The sequence below is a fragment of the Cydia amplana genome, chromosome 1 (assembly GCF_948474715.1).
Source record: "Cydia amplana chromosome 1, ilCydAmpl1.1, whole genome shotgun sequence".
Lineage (NCBI taxonomy): Eukaryota > Metazoa > Arthropoda > Insecta > Lepidoptera > Tortricidae > Cydia > Cydia amplana.
The window spans coordinates 22,667,643-22,685,767 of NC_086069.1; the positions used below are offsets into that span (position 1 = coordinate 22,667,643).

General features: G+C 37.0%; 1 protein-coding gene across 1 annotated transcript; it reads left to right on the forward strand.

The window, feature by feature from the left end:
• The first annotated feature begins 431 nt into the window (after positions 1–431).
• LOC134653927 (thyrostimulin beta-5 subunit-like) lies at positions 432–3,583 on the forward strand. Its single transcript, XM_063509300.1, has 3 exons — positions 432–620; positions 2,528–2,686; positions 3,485–3,583. Exons 1-3 carry the CDS (start codon positions 447–449, stop codon positions 3,581–3,583), a joined length of 432 nt encoding a protein of 143 aa, XP_063365370.1. The 5' UTR covers positions 432–446.
• The last annotated feature ends 14,542 nt before the right edge of the window (positions 3,584–18,125 follow it).

An 18,125-nucleotide genomic window follows, 5' to 3' on the forward strand; every position in this document is an offset into this window, starting at 1 on the left:
TAGTATATAATGTACTATTTAACTGAACAAGTAAGTTTATTATATATATATTTTTAATTAATAAGTTATTTAGTATCTTAAATATGAAATAGTAGATAAATATAAAAAATCACTGTGTATCTCTGTTTTTGGGTACCGCACAGAAATTAAAGCAACAAGTACCATATCGATAACATTGTCTTCGGTTACGGCGATACTTACTCATGAAATAAAACTATTAAAACGGATTATATCGCGTATATTGAATTTATACTACACTATCTATACTTATCTATAGTTATTCTAATTTATTACTGATTCTGCCTAAAGAATGTTCGATTAAGTACATTAATTACATTCCTGAAATTGAGGCTTTTTATTCTGTACGTTCATATTTGATTATTTTCCTCGGTGAATTTAAAATTACAAAACATATTATAATGTGAAAGTCCTGCATCAGATAAAGCATGGCGTATAACGTGTTGGTGCTGGTGGCGCTGGCAGCGGCGGTGTCCGGCGAGCTGAGCCTGTGCAAGCGGCACGTGTACATCGCGCGCGCGGAGCAGGCGGACGAGCATGGCAGAAAGTGCTGGGACCACGTCAAGGTGCCCACTTGTGGGGGCCGCTGCGATTCTAGAGAAGTACAACACACCTTTTTATAGAACTCTGCTTGTGGCAATAAGCTACCGCTGCTGGCACTACCTGCGACAGTGCCAAGTGTCTAGTGAGTCTGTGAAAACGGCACGTCTTCCTCGCGCGCGCGGAGCAGGCGGACGAGCTGGGCAGAAAGTGCTGGGACCACGTCAAAGTCCCCACTTGTGGAGGCCGCTGCGATTCTAGAGAAGTAAACACATCTTTTTATAGAACTCTGCTTGTAACAATATGCTACCGCTGCTTGCACTACCTGTGACAGTGCAGTGTCTAGTGAGCCTGTGAAAGCGACACGTGTTCATCGCGCGCGCGGAACAGGCGGACGAGCATGGCAGAAAGTGCTGGGACTACGTCAAGGTACCCACTTGTGGGGGCGGCTGCGATTCCAGAGAAGTAAACACACCTTTTTATAGAACTTACTTGTGATAATATGATAGCGCTGCTGGCACTACCTGTGACAGTGCAGTGTCTAGTGAGCCTGTGAAAGCGACACGTGTTCAGGCGCGCGGTGCAGGCGGACGAGCATGGCTGAAAGTGCTGGGACCACGTCAAGGTGCCCACTTGTGGGGGCCGCTGCGATTCCAGAGAAGTAAACACACCTTTTTATAGAACTTGCTTGTGATAATATGCTAGCGCTGCTGGCACTACCTGTGACAGTGCAGTATCTAGTGAGCCTGTGAAAGCGACACGTGTTCCTCGCGCGCGCGGTGCAGGCGGACGAGCATGGCAGCAGTTTTAACAGGTAATTTATCTTACATATATACATATTATTTTTTACCTAATATGTTCAGTACACGATCGTGGCAAATTCAAATTAAGATGACATTCGGATTGAGAATGCAGACTTTTGCTGCGTTACTGCAGCAGTGTTAGCGCAAACGATATTTCTTTCAATTTCTTTAATAAATTGGGTTGCTGTCGTTCGGACATTGCTGTTGAGATTGCATATAACGAACGTTTATTCCGTCACTCATTTAATCAAGGAAATTAACATTGACGTCGCTCATGCCAACACTAACGTTGCAACAGTCATGCAGCAGCAGTCGTCATCGAATGTAGTCTTTAGGGAACAGGCCGCGTAGCCAACGTAGCAATCGTTTACGCTCCGTAGCGATCGAAACGCAACTGTCACTGACACACTAATATGAAAGAGTGATAGAGAGACAAAGCGTTTCGTAGTCGAAGCGATAGCAATTGTCACCTTGGCTAGGCCGGCTGGTCGTCCGATGATAAATGCGTTTGAGGCACCCGTCATAAGCCCCGCGGCGCTGCGCTGGCAGCGGCGGTGTCGGGAATTTGCGTTTGTACCTTGCTAGTGCTAAGCAATCGGATAAACGTGACAGTACGTACTAAGAACCTTTGTTAAAATTTATATATTTTTATCAAATACAAAAGTCAAAATAGGGGCAAATGATTATCTACGTACCTATTATATATTACGGCTTGTTTATGCCCAGGCTATTTCGCGATATTTTATCGTACTTCGTACCTATAGGTATATTGTCGCCATTTCTGCCTTATAATAAGTGGTAAATGGTAATGGTGGCGGTGGGTGGGTTACATGGTGCGCTCGAATAGCAGATTACTTAATAGGTACTTGTGAAGAAGGGAACAGAGAAGGATAGAACTTTCCCATAATTTGAAGTGACGCTGAGGTATGTATGTGTAGGTGTTTGAATGAAAGACGTGTGTCTAATTCGATGGTTATAATCAGACTGAGTGTCATCTTCTCTCTACATCCTTTATATATACTTAGGGTTATACTTATATCTATGTACACGTATACGTGTACATAGATATTTCCTATGCGTTGCATACTATAGTATGCACACCTCAACGCGTAGGAAATATATAAATGCTCCACATGGGCAATCTAAGTAGTGATCTCTGTGTTCAGGTTTCCGACTGGCAGTTCCCATTTAAGAAGGCCCACCACCCAGTGTGCGTGCACGGATCCCGGCGCCCCCTCATGGTGAAGCTGCGGCATTGCGATGAGGGTGTCACCAAGGGCACCGAGATTTTCCACTACATCGCTGCCGAAGAATGTCGCTGCATGGTACGAGTATACAGTTTGATACAACCGGTCCTAAGTGCAACGTGTCTAAAGTGTAATGTTTAACATAATGTTTTGGTTGATCACAATGTTCCTACATTTTACACACTTTTATTTAGCTTCACCGCGTATATTCTTTGTACCTATTTATATATCTACGTACATCTATGTGCTTCAAATCTTGTAACTTAAATTTGAACCACTTCCCGGTGTCTGATTGAGTTGAAATTTGGTATACTTCCGTATTTCCGATGACAATGCAATATTATGCTAACATGGAGCTGATCTGATGATGCAGTCGGAATATAGCCAAAGGAACTCTTCAATGGAATAACATAGACACATTGAATTTAAGCTCATTAGAAAGATCTCGAGAAGCACTTTTTAGACATGTAAAGGTGAGAAAGTACAGTCAAGCAATAAAAGTGTGTATCAAAAAATATTTTTGACGGTCACTTGTTGTGGATACATTTCACCAAGTACCTACCTCTACTTTCAACCGTATCTGAATTTTGTGCGATACAAATAAAAATTAAACAAATAAATAAAATAAACTTACGCAGTATGTAGGTAATGATCCATTCAAAACGCTCCAAGAATAATAGATGAGTGATCCTTTTCTAGCACTGAAAGGTATCGTATTGGTGTAGGTATCCAGTTATTATTAGTCTTTCGATTTGTAGCTGGCGCCGAACGGCTAATCCTTTGTCTACTGTTAAGTAAAACCGCACGTGCAGGTGCGGTTTTACTTAGCAGTATATTGTAGCGTGGTTATAAATAAAGTTTAATAATATTTTCCAGATTTGTTCATCACAACACACCAGCTGCGAATGGCTACCGCCACATTCAACCATTGTCGAAGGGTTTGTCGATGAAACGGAAAAAGACGATGATATATAAAAAGAAAATTCCATTATGATAAATGACACAACATCGTACAAAAATACACTTATTCGCTGTAATCTTCCTGTTGCAAGTTTAATTTGATGCAATTTCCGGCATTAAAATGAGCTTTGATTCTGAATGCGTAGATATATGAATAGAATTTAGGTCAAAATACAAAATGAATAGTCCGTATTGATATTACAAAGTTAGTCAGCCGCTGAAGAGGTGTACAAATGTGCAAAACGGAAACAATAATGGGTGTTAAAAGCAAAACCAGTAATCATCATTAGGTACCTTTACTGTTGATGTATAGGTAAATGAAAGGCTTGAATAAATACGGTTGCTACTCCCCGTAAATTTAATATTAGGTACTCCAGTCATTTTCTTTTGATTAATCTACGCTTAGTTTTCGCCTTTTATCTAACTACGGTAAAGTTATAATTTAACCAGTCTATATTAATGTATGTAGATGGATCAAGTCTAGTGTGTATTTTAACATAGCAGTCCAAGTAAATCGATTGTCGCATCAAAAACGCCTGGAAGAGCGATTATTGAAAAACCGGACATGACGAAACCCTTAAAACCATATTAAAGTCCGTGTACATTAACTCTGCGCCAACTTTGACGTGACAAATTGTAGCAGTGAAACAATAAACGTCATATTTTCATAGAAATTTGTCGTTTATCTTGACATTTCCACACACTGTTACTGCAAAGTCTGTTCTGCTTTTGTGACTTAATGAACTTCAGCTGTGTCGTCTGTGTTTCTTTACTTTTTGCGGACAATTTTACCTACTTGTTAAGGCGGCGGGTGACGAGCTTACTGTCAACAGAGCAAGCGGCTTCTTGGATTGTAAAAACTTCATTATTTTGATTTAAAAGAGAAGTTAAGCTGTTTGAATAAATATGAGATACCACCTAATTAACTATACTACCGATTAATCCGATTTTGTATTTGTTTAAAAAACTTTTTCCTCATTTACTCCCAATTAATGAGATAAAAATTTAGTAATAATAAACCTAAGATAATATTTCAATACATTTTTCTATTTAATTTGATAAATAAATCAATTTACTGCGTTCACTTTTACTCGCTAATAACTTATTGGTGGCTACCCATTTGTGGCGCTTATTTGGGGGAACCCCAATGGATGCCCATCGCGTTTCCATTATGCAAAACGGGTAATACAACGCTAGCGGGAGCGGTAGTCAAATTAAAATCTTGTGAGGTTTTTGCATTGAATGGTGCGCGCAAGAAGTCGTGTAATAATTAGGCCTTTCACTTGCACTTATTAGTGCGCGCGAGATACACTACGAGTCCAAGTCCTAGCTAGCCAACCCGAGGATCTTAGGTGCAGTGAGCTGCGAAATTACATGGAGAAATTATTAATGAATTCATTGTCAAAATTTGCCATGCACTTTTACGGCTGATGGTACATTGATTGATTTATTTATTACATACTATTCGGAGATCCAACAGCTGGTAACATGTCAATAGGTTTTATAAGTGTGATACAAAAAGCCAATACAGGTTTTCACCAATAAAGAAAAATAAATGATCGACGTCAAATGAAAAATATGTAAAAATCTAAAAATATATCGGGAGGACAGAGGCTACGAAGTCAATGATGGAAGATGATGAAATAAGTATTTTTCATATTATTTTGAGTATATAATATAGAAAGAGCATTTAGTATATCTAAGCTCAAAAATAAATGTAACGATTATAAATCATAAAGGCTCGTTGACAATCAACGTTAAAAACTGGACCATAGTTGTACTTAAAGATTATAGTTACCTGATTTTATTCTACTAGAAATATACCGCGCAACTTCTTAACAAACCGTCTGATAACTGGTAGATCTTTAATTCATAAACTAAAAAAATGAACATTATTAATTATTTGAAATATCTAAGCAATGGTTGTATAAAATTTTACAAAATCAGAAACGTTTTTTAAGTATCGTGGATTTTTAACACATTCACTGCCAAAACATGCAAGGTGTGTTCATTTTGTACAGTCTCCATCAGATATATAGAAGCGTCCAATGTGCTCAAAAATATCTGAACATGCATTTTAACGTCTTGATATTTGTGAACACTTTGGACGCTCCGATATAATATTATGGCGTTGAAATGAAAGTCTTAAAAAGGTGATTCCAGAATTTCTCAAGAACTTTATATATGACTGTCTACCGGAGTCATATATCAAGAAAACTTGGGGCCAGGTGAAGTTGGATGTCGCAAATTACTCTTTCGCGGCACACGCCGACCATTATGTTACTTTGCCAATGGCCTTTTTTATGTGTTTCGGCCACGTTTCGGCTTTCTGTTTTGAAGTAAATCCCTTATGACGACCCGACCCTTGCAAAATAGAATTAAATATTTTTTTATTGTAGATCATTGTAATTTTCTTGTAGTTTAAGTACTCGCTTGCTTAGAATAAATACATTGCAAGTTGCAACTAGAATTTGACTTGGCATTTTTTTACGAGCGCTGTTTGATAAATAATTAACAGTTTTCGAAATTTGTTTATATCACTAGTAAAAAAATATGTACGCCATATTTTAAAGCATCTTTCATAAGTCTTATATAAGAAACAAAAAGCGGCCAAGTGCGAGTCGGACTCGCCCATGAAGGGTTCCGTATTTAGGGGATTTATGACGTATTAAAAAAAACTACTTGCTAGATCTCGTTCAAACCAATTTTCGGTGGAAGTTTGCATGGTAATGTACATCATATATTTTTTTTAGTTTTATCATCCTCTTATTTTAGAAGTTACAGGGGGGGGGACACATTTTATCATTTTGGAAGTGTCTCTCGCGCAAACTATTCAGTTTAGAAAAAAATTATATTAGAAACCTCAATATCATTTTTGAAGACCTATCCCTAGATACCCCACACGTTTGATGTAAAAAAAAATTCGAGTTTCAGTTCTAAGTATGGGGAACCCCCAAAATGTATTGTTTTTTTTTTCTATTTTTGTGTGAAAATCTTAATGCGGTTCACAGAATACATCTACAACTTACCAAGTTTCAACAGTATAGTTCTTATAGTTTCGGAAAAAAGTGGCTGTGACATACACGGACAGACAGACAGACAGACAGACATGACGAATCCATAAGGGTTCCGTTTTTTGCCATTTGGCTACGGAACCCTAAAAATGGGGCTCTTCAATTTTAAAATTCAATATTTCTTAGCATAATATATACAAGCATGTATACGCAAGTAACATTGTATTACCAACATATCTTACTCTTGAGAAAATTTGTCTTGAGCTTCAGTTTATCTGTAGGTATTTTTCTTATATTTATGTTTTGTAGGGATTTATATATTCCTTTAAAGTTTTAATTTATTCCTTGAATACTTACTCAGGTACCCATTATCTAAATTGCGGTACTCATGGACTCCCTGGTGATTTTCCGTAGATTAAGTCTAAATCACAGAGCTCTGAACACTGATGTGGAGTCTCTGTCTTCAAAGCGAAGGCTGTATAGTGTACTGTAGAGAAAAGGTACCTACGCAAAGTATACAAAGGTGCTAAGCGAATAGTATTGCTAATTGTGTATAAGGAGCCCTAAAGCCCGACTTATCTTAACGAGTAAACACAATGGCCAAACACCAAACAAAAACATGCCAAAACTAGGTTACATGATTTTTTTGACAGCTCGCGTTTTATTAGATCAGCAAGTAACTAAAAATATTTCACTAGGTTTGTCTATTCGAAGCTACCCCAATAAATACACATTACCAACAATAAAGTACCCACGTTACGTTGTCCTTAAAGTTTGGACAACAAAGCGGTTTGAAACTAGCTGTTTATCGGTAATATTGTGTAGCGGGACTGCCGACAATGAAAGTTTTCATTATACTTCCTTGAAAACTAACAAAAGACCTTATTTAAGAGCTGAACCTAACGTGGAGCTAGTACTAAAGGTTTATTATCCCGCTTAGAACTATGTATGTAATTATGAACCTAGCGATTGTATTATATATCGTGTACAAGCATAGTTACTTTACGTATTTATAGAGGCAATAAACTTAAAACAACTTATGTGAAAATGTGTATTTTATGAAAAGGAGTTAATAAAAAAGATTATTAGGCTTGCATAGGAACCTCTATAGTTTGTAAAAGTAATGTGTTAGGTCTGGTGAAGCTACAGTTTCTGGTTATACTATTTTACTTATTTTAGAATTTAAATTGTTATTTATTTTAAGAGATTTCTTCTCCTCTTTCACTTCTCGGGGCGAGAAGGGATCTCGGCACTTAGTTGAGTAAAGTAAAGAATTTACAGCTTTGCATAATATATTTATTATTCATTCAAGCTTACTAACATAGATACCTAATGATCATTATTGTAGAATCTATGTAAATGATTATTATTACTAAGACCTCGTATATGCCTGAATGAGCGGAAAACGTGACACAATAGTGCTACATTTCAGAACCTAACAATTGAGGATTCCATAAATATAGACTTTCTATTTGTACTTTCGCCAACAAATAATAACAACTGAGCAAGCAAAAGAGATTCGGATTCAAGGAAAAAAATAAAGCATTGTAAAAAATGTGCGATGGTACCTACTAAATACGGAACGCTCGAGACGCAAGCTGGACTCGCGCGTGGCCATTATTAGGTAGAAATCTCGAGCAGTCTAAACATTTCTAGAATCTAGGCACCCACATTAAATTTAATAAATCGTTGTCAAGTACACAGGGTAATTCGCCAGTAACTGGCTACCCTAAACTATAAATTAATTCTATTCACCTATAAACATAATTCATATTAGTTTAAGGTGGCTAGTTAATAAAATCCTATACCAGTGGCCAGTTACTAACAGGTGGCCACCCAGCGAATTACCCTATATCTTAATCTTTCAGACTCCAACAAATCATCATACGCTCTTACAATATTGGTACAGGGTGACACGTGCAACACGTGCATCAGTCTGATAACGTACCGCCCAATAAACCGTCCATCCATTACTACTACCTACACTGTAGGTACTAGTAGGCACCTTACTAGTACTGTAGGTCCGGCAGTCAGTAAAACTTTTAGCTTAAGAGCACCCCTGCATACTAATATGTATTTGTATGCAGAGGTGCTACTAGCTAGTTAAATTTATATGAATTAGATATCTAATCATTATTTAATAGGTAGGAATTGCGAACACTTCCTTTCCTAGTATTTCTGCCTATATGCCTATTTTCTTTAAATGAATTTTAGCTGTTGTAGTCGATTATTATTTTAATATTTTTAGTGTTCATTACTTAGGTTACCAGCGCTAACTTTTCTATTAGGTATTAAATGTTACCTAGTTGTTATTCTAACCTAGTCCAGCGGTGATTAAAATGCGTTTTGAAATGGAATCACCAAAAGCTTTATTACAAAAAGAAGTTAAAACCGTCAATTTATTTGGTTTACGCGTCATAACGATGAGTTTAACTGCTTTTTTACTGCAGCCCGCCTTTTCTCTGTTTCCCTTTTACATCGTAAAAATAAAAATGTCTTTCGCGATAGTAATTACAGTAAAAAATCGACGGCAAAGACAAGTCGGAAATAATGTACTTAGTATTTTTTTCTTATTAAGTATATTTGTTTATTGTAAATAATTATATTTAGTTAGAATAATTTAACTAGCCGAATGGAAAATATAAAATAGTAATAATAAGATTGGGATGACAGATGCTAAACATTAGTATGTATTTCTATAGTAGACACATTATTTAATTTTCGATTGGCGCATCAGCGATTGTTTCTCAGCGAATACTTAGTTCACTCCGTACAGTCAAGTGTAAAAATATTAGCGAATTAAGAACTATGGGAAATATTTTGGAGTAGGTAAGTTACATACACCCATATTTTTACACTTGAATTTAACACCAGTAATATATATGATCATTGTCAAGAGGGCGCTGTTATTTTAATGTATAGGGTGACAGTTCAGTATAGTATGAAGAAATTAGTTCCAGTGAAATTCCGCAACATGGCGCGTGATTATATATTCCTGGTCAGGTTTTACGTGAGTAATCTGTTTTAATATATCTGTGTCACGCGGAAGTTTTGTTAATAAGATTATCATTTTGTCTGCTACGTTACCTGACTCATCAAAATACACCAATCAACATCTTAAGTATGCAAGGATTCTTAAGAAACTCACTTGTTTATAAGCTAGAGTTATACGCACGTAAATTTATTATACAAAATACTAATTTTTAGGTATAATTTACCTTCGCTTCTAATGCAGACAGAATAGTAATAGTGCCTTTACTTGGAATGACATTACTAATAATTCCTAGTTCGGTAGGTAATGACATTCCAGAAACTCCCCACACATATGTCAATATTCCACATCGTGACTAGCCACGGGTAGTTTAAACGATTAATTAGTCAAATCATTGATTATTTTCCTAACCCTTTGGCTTGTTATATTTAAGACTATGCCTCGAAGAACACAAAGCCGGCATTACTTAAAAGTAATTGCAATATTAGTGCTAATGTCTGGTTCGTATAAGGACGCTTCTTCATAGTTGACAACCATTACATCGTTTAAGCACTTTAAGCTGCAGCAGGGCTATTATGGCCGGCTCTTTATCATTTGTCACCATGGCTGTCACGTTCTAACAAATAAGTAAGTGCGAAAGTGACGCATAGCATGACAAGTGATAAAAATGCGACCATGATACGCCGCCAGGACGTGACAAAAACAGATATACCTATAAAACAACAAAACCTTGAAGTGAAGATTGACTTCAAAACAATATCCTGTCATCTTCATCAATTAGAATTGTAAATAAATTAGCCGGCCATGATTGATGAAACAGGATAAAGCTAAATATAATGGAGATGATATTACCATAACAACATAATAATATACCTACTTACAATACAAACAAATACTTAACCTAGATATTCAATGTGAATATGTTTTCCGAGTAGAATTCCACCAAAGAATTCGGCTAAAACTGCACCCCAACGAATGCATATCAGACACATTTACCGATAAACAGACGTTGCCAGCGTAACATGATCTCAGTGGAAACTTATATAATACTTTACTCCTATTGTTTGCGGGAAGAATTGAGTGTTAGTGAAGGTCAAAATAGAGTGGTTGTTGGACGATCTGGGATTATTCTTCAGGGGGGGACGCGACGCGACGGCGCCTCCGACGCTGACTCAGCGCTGCCAAATCACTGATCTGCAACTGACTCACTGTCATATTTATTTTCCAATATTCAGTTCAGCTTGCTAATAATAATACCTATATAATTTCTTAACCTTCTCTTACCTAAACATGGTCACATTTTTTAAACTTAGAGCGACATTCGCATTTTACAAACTGATTTGATTTTGACAACATTCGCAGCGAGTCTCGCTCGCATCAATATTTGCTCGAATGCCGCTGCCTTAGAATATCAAACGTTAGCTATCAATCAATCTTTGGGTAATATGGCTCCATCGATACTGTCGATGATTTCGCCAACGTCAAAGTGGATCCCACGTGGGATCGAATTATTATTATTTTGATTATTTGTAATAAAATTCAGCCAGTGTACGGTATAAAAGTATAAAATTATGGCCTCTAGGGCTCTAGCCAGCCACGGTTAGAGGTAGAAATACCAAAATAAATGCTCTAGAGCACGACGTTGTTCGGTAAGTAGTTGGGTTCTCAGTTCTTGTAAGGCGATAGCTGGACTTTACAAGAACCCGCGTGGGCTACCCGGCGTTGACGCCAGAATGGTGGTTAAACGCGTTTCATGATTATTTTTTCATTATCTGCACACTTCCACATTAGTTTACTGCATAATACACTATCAATATTACACTTTAAACAATATTAATAAGCAAAAACAAAGAAATGAATCACGAGGCGATGTTACCAAAATGGCGGTCGACGAATAACCCCAAAACGTTAGCTATAAAGCCTATAAAATTTACTAATGACAGCTGTCAAGATAAATGTTTTTTGCGGCTGCTGCGGGCGTACCTAATAACAGAGAGCCTACCGCGAACCACGTTCGACGTGTTGCCTCCCTGTCACACTTACGTGCAAATTTACAAGAGCGACAGAGAGGCAATACGTCGAACGTGGTTCGCGGTAGGCCCTCAGTAATGACACGGTAATTGATGGACGCGATTAAGCGCCCATCGTGTTTCATCAAACCGTTTAATAAATGACGTTTGCTTTATCGTGTCTTTATCACGTCACCTTATAACCACGATAACTTTTTGCTGTCGTATATCGACCATGGAAATAGAAAAGTTGTATCTCTTGAAAGGAGTTGGTGCCACATCTTTACATATAGCTGTTAAGATTTCCTTTGACGGCTGTCGATAATCTGCTGGGAACTGAACAATGGAAAATAAATTATATTAAGGTATTGTGTTTTAGCCATTAAAATAGCTGTAGAAAAGTTACCGTAATAAGATACTAATCATTTTCTGTCTGTGGCACAACAAAGAACCTTTTGTTGAATACAAATACATTTAAGTTGCGTTGTTTGAATTTAAAACTATGTAAGAATAATAAAGTGTTAAATAAAACACCGCTAAATTGTCATGGTATCGTGAAATGTACCTACCACTAAGTAACTACATCAACTTTCTTTGACAAAACGCATTTTTCCAACAGCAAAATCTGACTCGCCTCCATTGTCACAAAAGCGTGCTGGCTATTTCACTAGCTGTAATTTAAAAAAGCGGCCAAGTGCGAGTCGGACTCGCCCATGAAGGGTTCCGTATTTAGGCGATTTATGACGTATTAAAAAAAAACTACTTGCTAGATCTCGTTCAAACCAATTTTCGGTGGAAGTTTACATGGTAATGTACATCATATATTTTTTTTAGTTTTATCATTCTCTTATTTTAGAAGTTAGGGGGGGGGACACACATTTTACCACTTTGGAAGTGTCTCTCGCGCAAACTATTCAGTTTAGAAAAAAATGATATTAGAAACCTCAATATCATTTTTGAAGACCTATCCATAGATACCCCACACGTATGGGTTTGATGAAAAAAAAAATTTTGAGTTTCAGTTCGAAGTATGGGGAACCCCAAAAATTTATTGTTTTTTTTCTATTTTTGTGTGAAAATCTTAATGCGGTTCACAGAATACATCTACTTACCAAGTTTCAACAGTATAGTTCTTATAGTTTCGGAGAAAAGTGGCTGTGACATACGGACGGACAGACAGACGGACAGACAGACGGACAGACAGACGGACAGACAGACATGACGAATCTATAAGGGTTCCGTTTTTTGCCATTTGGCTACGGAACCCTAAAAAGCGATAGTATAAGTCCGCTTCTATCCTAAACCGAGAAGTAGTTGTTTTGTTTTTGAATTTGAGACCCTTAGTTACCTACACGATAAAAGTTCAAAATGGATTGTGCAATATGTACAAAAAATTAATGCAGGGTCTTAGGAGGCCATATACTAAGAACGAATTTTGTTGAGCACTGCTTTTTTTAACCGGCAAAAAAACGGAGGAGGTTCTCAAGTCGACGCGTATATATTTTTTTTTATGTATGATCACGCATAACTTTTTACAGATTAGTTCGATTTTGATAATTATTTTACCCATATCTCGAAGTTGGTCCCATATAAATTTGGAAAAAAAAATCCAACCTTAAGGGTAGGAAAATAGGGGATGATTGATTTTTCACTCACCGATTGTAACGTATGACCACGCATAACTTTTTACAGAGTAGTCTGATTTTTTTTTCATTCATGTGTCGTGCTCTTAACAATGCGTTAAAACTAAAAATGGAAAAAAAACTTTTTACAAAAAAAATAAAACCGACTTCAAAAAGGATGAAATAAAATATTATCCTTTTCGAAGTCTATGCGTTACCAACTGATATGTTTGAAGTCGGTGCCAAGCCAAGTAATAACAATACCAGTCAAAATTTCATCCTTTTTGAAGTCGTTTTTTTTATTTTTATTACAACGTTTTCAGAAACAATATACAGATATCTCAGTTGAATTTAATAAATTGAGTGAACTAATACCCAGAGAATTTGAATAAGAATGTAATGAAATGAAAAGGATGAGTTTGCTGAGGGAATTTGTTTTTAAATCACAGTGACCCTGCTACGAAGCTAAAGGCTTCAAATCCCAGTGTACCTCACGTGTTATCTATAAATCTATATCATGTATATCGTCATCTAGTGAGCTTATGATGATACTAGATGTTTTGTCACGCCCAACATGACTACTTATTAATATTTTAGTATTTACGCAGATATAATCACATTAAATTCACCCTAAAAAACGACTTGCAGCAAAACTATTTGATTATTGCATGTTGTCTGCCAACCTTGACGCATAAACATAATATGTATATTGTATGTATCTTTATAGGTATGAAAAAAGCACGAAAAGGCTACCTAGGAAAACAAATTATGTTTTACCTAAATAACATTTTTTCTGACGCGGAGCGGAGCAAAGAGATTGCTCAAGCAAAACTAGCTACTGTTGAATAACACACCAGAGAGTAACTACCTACTCGGCTAGTCAGAAAAATAACAAATAGTAAACACCAGGAAATAAAAACCGGCCAAGTGCGAGTCGGACTCGCGTTTCAAGGGTTCCGTACAACATACAATTTTAAATCATTAGTTTTGGATGTCAGTTTCGTGGGTCATTTTTTGCCTAATTTAATGAATAATTTCTAAACTGTTTATCGTAAAATTATAAGAATATATATTTGTGGTTCTCACAATGAGCTCTTTTATTTGATAAATATAGTTTGCAGAACTTTGTATTTTAGTTTTCTCATTTACCCCCCTATGTTTAAAATTCATTAGTTGACGTTACATTACATGTCCGTCTTTGTGTCACAGACTTACATAAATATGTGTACCAAATTTAACTTAATTGGTCCAGTAGTTACGGAGCAAATAGGCTGTGACTGTGACAGACGGACAGACAGACGCATGAGTGATCCTATATGGGTTCCGTTTTTTTTTTCTTTTTGAGGTACATAACCCCTGAAGTATGTTAATAGCGTGCCCGTATGGTATCCAACTGTTGGATTATATATAACATTCAAGTAAACAATTTAATATTTATATCTAAAATTACAAATTAAAATTATAAATTAAAAAAAAAGACAACGCTTCAAGTCGTTCCCGGCGCAAAGGTGCCCATGATGCTCGCAGCATTGCCACGCTGGATCACCAGGGACAGCCTTTGCACGAGGAACGACTCGGAGCGGGGGCCTTCCCCTTTCTGTCTGAGTCGACGTCCTAAGTCGCGTGCGTCCTGAAGCGTTTCGCGTCGGCTCCCCAGCAACCCGCCGTTTCAACTGCGAAAGGGACGATTATGTAGGCAGGGGAGAGGGGATCATATTTACGACGCTTCACATGCGCTTGTGTTTCCGCTGCCGCTCCGGCCACGCGTGAGGTACGGCTGACATGGGAGGCGGCGAAGGTGCTGACGCACGTAGCGTCCCATACCAAACACCGCCCCCTTTCCCAAGGTACCAAAGTCAGGCCATCAGGCCGTTTACCGTCGGTACGACTAAGACCTGGTGGCTCAAGTACCGATGGCACACCAGCTGATCTAAGGGCCCGCTGTTTTCCTAATGAAGCTTTCGTAGCTCTACGGCGTATCTACTAGTAGCAAATAGTAGTGTACAGTAATGGTAAAGGTATAGTATTTAGCCGTACATATCAGAGAAAAACCTCCATAAAAAGGAGTCCATGTAACGGGGTCCCTTTGTTTCCCATAAAGTTTTAAGTGATCATGTATTGTTTATCATTCAATCATTAGTCATAAAACTGAAACCGTGAACTTATCAGGATTTTCGTAAGGTTATCCTATAGTTACGTTAGGTTACGTTTGTTTTATGGCAATCCTGAAAAGTGACGCATTTCTGAACCAAATAAATTAAGACTAACGAAAATGCGGGCAAACAATATACTATCACTTAAAACTTTTTGGGAAAAATAAGGACCCCTATGTTGCCTAAGTAGTTAGCTAGTTAGTACCTTTAAAACTCTTGCTCATTTTGTTTTTGTCAATATTTATAATAAATATAGTGAGATGTATCGCGTTTCAAATTGTACGTACAAGGTGCCTACAGGTATCTTGTGAGATAACTAAATTGTGATGTAGAAAAAGCAATAAATCTTAACCAAATTGAGTGTTGTATCATCTAGAGTGTACTTACGTTTAATGAAATCAATAGGTAACTTAGTCGAGCAGAAAAGCTACTTACGCGGCGCATACGAACAAACAAAGTGTACGTGAAGCAGGGTATTTGTGAACTCAGTCGCAAAATCTACTTAACACTTCATAACTTGCGACTAAGGGCTTGTTTAAACATTGATTAGTGTTAAGTACGAGTTCATACGTCGCACTTAACACTAATCAATGTGTAAATGAGGCCTAATAAATGTAATCTTTTCAAGCGTTTATTGTCCACCGTTGTCTATAGCATGTTAACATGTGTACGTATTTAGCAGAGTTTCTACTAATTACAGGATATTTTTTTTTTTACTTTCTTAATACAGCTTTTCCTGATCCTAAAACATTTTTTCTTATTCTTTTGTTATAAGAGGATTAGTTAGATTACTTACCTACCTATCTTTTTTTTTGTTCCTAGATAAGATATATGTATAGCCATAAGATATGCAGACGACATCACTGTAATACTAGCTAACAGTATAGAAGAACTACAACAACTATTGGACCGCTTAAATACTAAGGTAAAACACTACAACCTTAAAATAAACGTAAATAAGACCAAGCTGATTTGCTGATGGTAATAAGCAAAACAAACAAACTGCTAATAGATAGTAAACAAATAGAAAGAGTTTCAAAAATACAGGTACCGGGGCTGCTGGCTGAGTAAAAACTGGGATCCAGAACAGGAAATCAGGGTGAGAGTAGAAATAGCCCGAATGTATACGAAACGATATTGTATACGAATAAAGACATTCAGTTAAAACTATTTAAGATAGTTAAATGCTATGCACTATCTATACTTTATTATGGTGTTGAAACATGGACCTTGAAATTTTTGGACTTTGTATGGATGGCTGGCCGTCTTGGACTACCTGCCCCATACAAAAAAAATAAATATTTTTTTCGCGTCAAAAAATATTTTCTTCTACTTTTGCCTAATCAGAACATGATAATCTAAAAATGGGAAATATATCAACCAGATCCCCACTATTTTTGTTACATTCTATATGTATGCCAAATTTCATGCTTATATTTTGGGATGAGACGGTACCTATTTAGGGTCGCACCCCGTAGCTACTAAATTATTTATTATATTCGTAGTTCAAAGACTTTTAGTGTAAGTAACATTTCGCAAGAATATAAAATATTCCGAAGTCAACTCCAGACCGCTGTTTCTAAATGTCGTATTTTTAGTGGCGAATGCAGATCGTAAACTATTTTCGTAAGAGCATCCCCCAAGACATTCCGCTATCCCCTTGCAAATGCTCGCGGGCCATGTCGCATTGCGGGAGGGGGATCTCCGGTGCAATCCACAAGCTGCAACGGACCTACACCGCATGTTTACAGTCGGTACGAAATTTTTCCCGTCCCGTAGGAAATAATATCTTTTGAACCAGTCATGAGTAGGTTTCTATGCTTCAACATACATTAACTACTTAACTAAAAATACACGTTTTGCTGATTATTTTTGGACTGCATATTATATACGTATCCCTACTAAATGACTTAATTTAGTAGGGATGCACAGGCGGGTATCGGAAACTTTTGTTGGACTGTTCAGTGACTGGTAAAAAAATGGCAAACAGTACCTACATATGCACAGAGCGGTTGAAAGTTGAAACGCTTATAAATGCTTTTCTGGAGCCTTCCAAGTGTAATTTAAACCTTAAACCTTAAATATTTGACTGCCCAGCGGTTGATCTTAAAGTACACGCTAACTTTCTTAATATTATTTTAACTGCCAGCCAGACTCGCTGGCTTCCGTATATTATACCTTCTTGGTAATAGGGGAGCTCTAAGCCGACTTATAAATTGCTTTTGGTAATTTAATATATCGTAACGTCGGAACTGTAGGGGTTCACCGCGCTGTAAAACATTTTAGCAAAGATTTTCCGAGAATCTGAAAAATGGCTTAAAGTACTTCGTGGTCTTCTAGCTGTTATGATACGAATACGTGTAGCTCTGTATCTTACATCTTTTAAAAATGTGGTGTCGGAGTAAACGAAATGTACTTAGTTGAATTATAACACGGTAATATTTAAAATCTTGTCATTTCATCCAGGGAGGGAGAAAATGGGCGAAAACCAGGTTTTTACGCTGCCGCAGTATTCTATTGAGAACATACTTATTCAGAAGACAGTGAAAGGAAAGTAGATATTATTAATTTAGCGCCAAAAATAAAACTTAAATATATCCAGGTTTAAAATATCCCAGATGATAAAATTACATTACACTGAAAACACGTGAAAAACACTAGAAATTAATTAATTTATATAAATTGATTTAAGAAAAAACCACTTCTGTCAGCGTCAATTTACTCTTAATATCTGGGTGACCGAGCTTCGCTCGGAAAACATATAAAA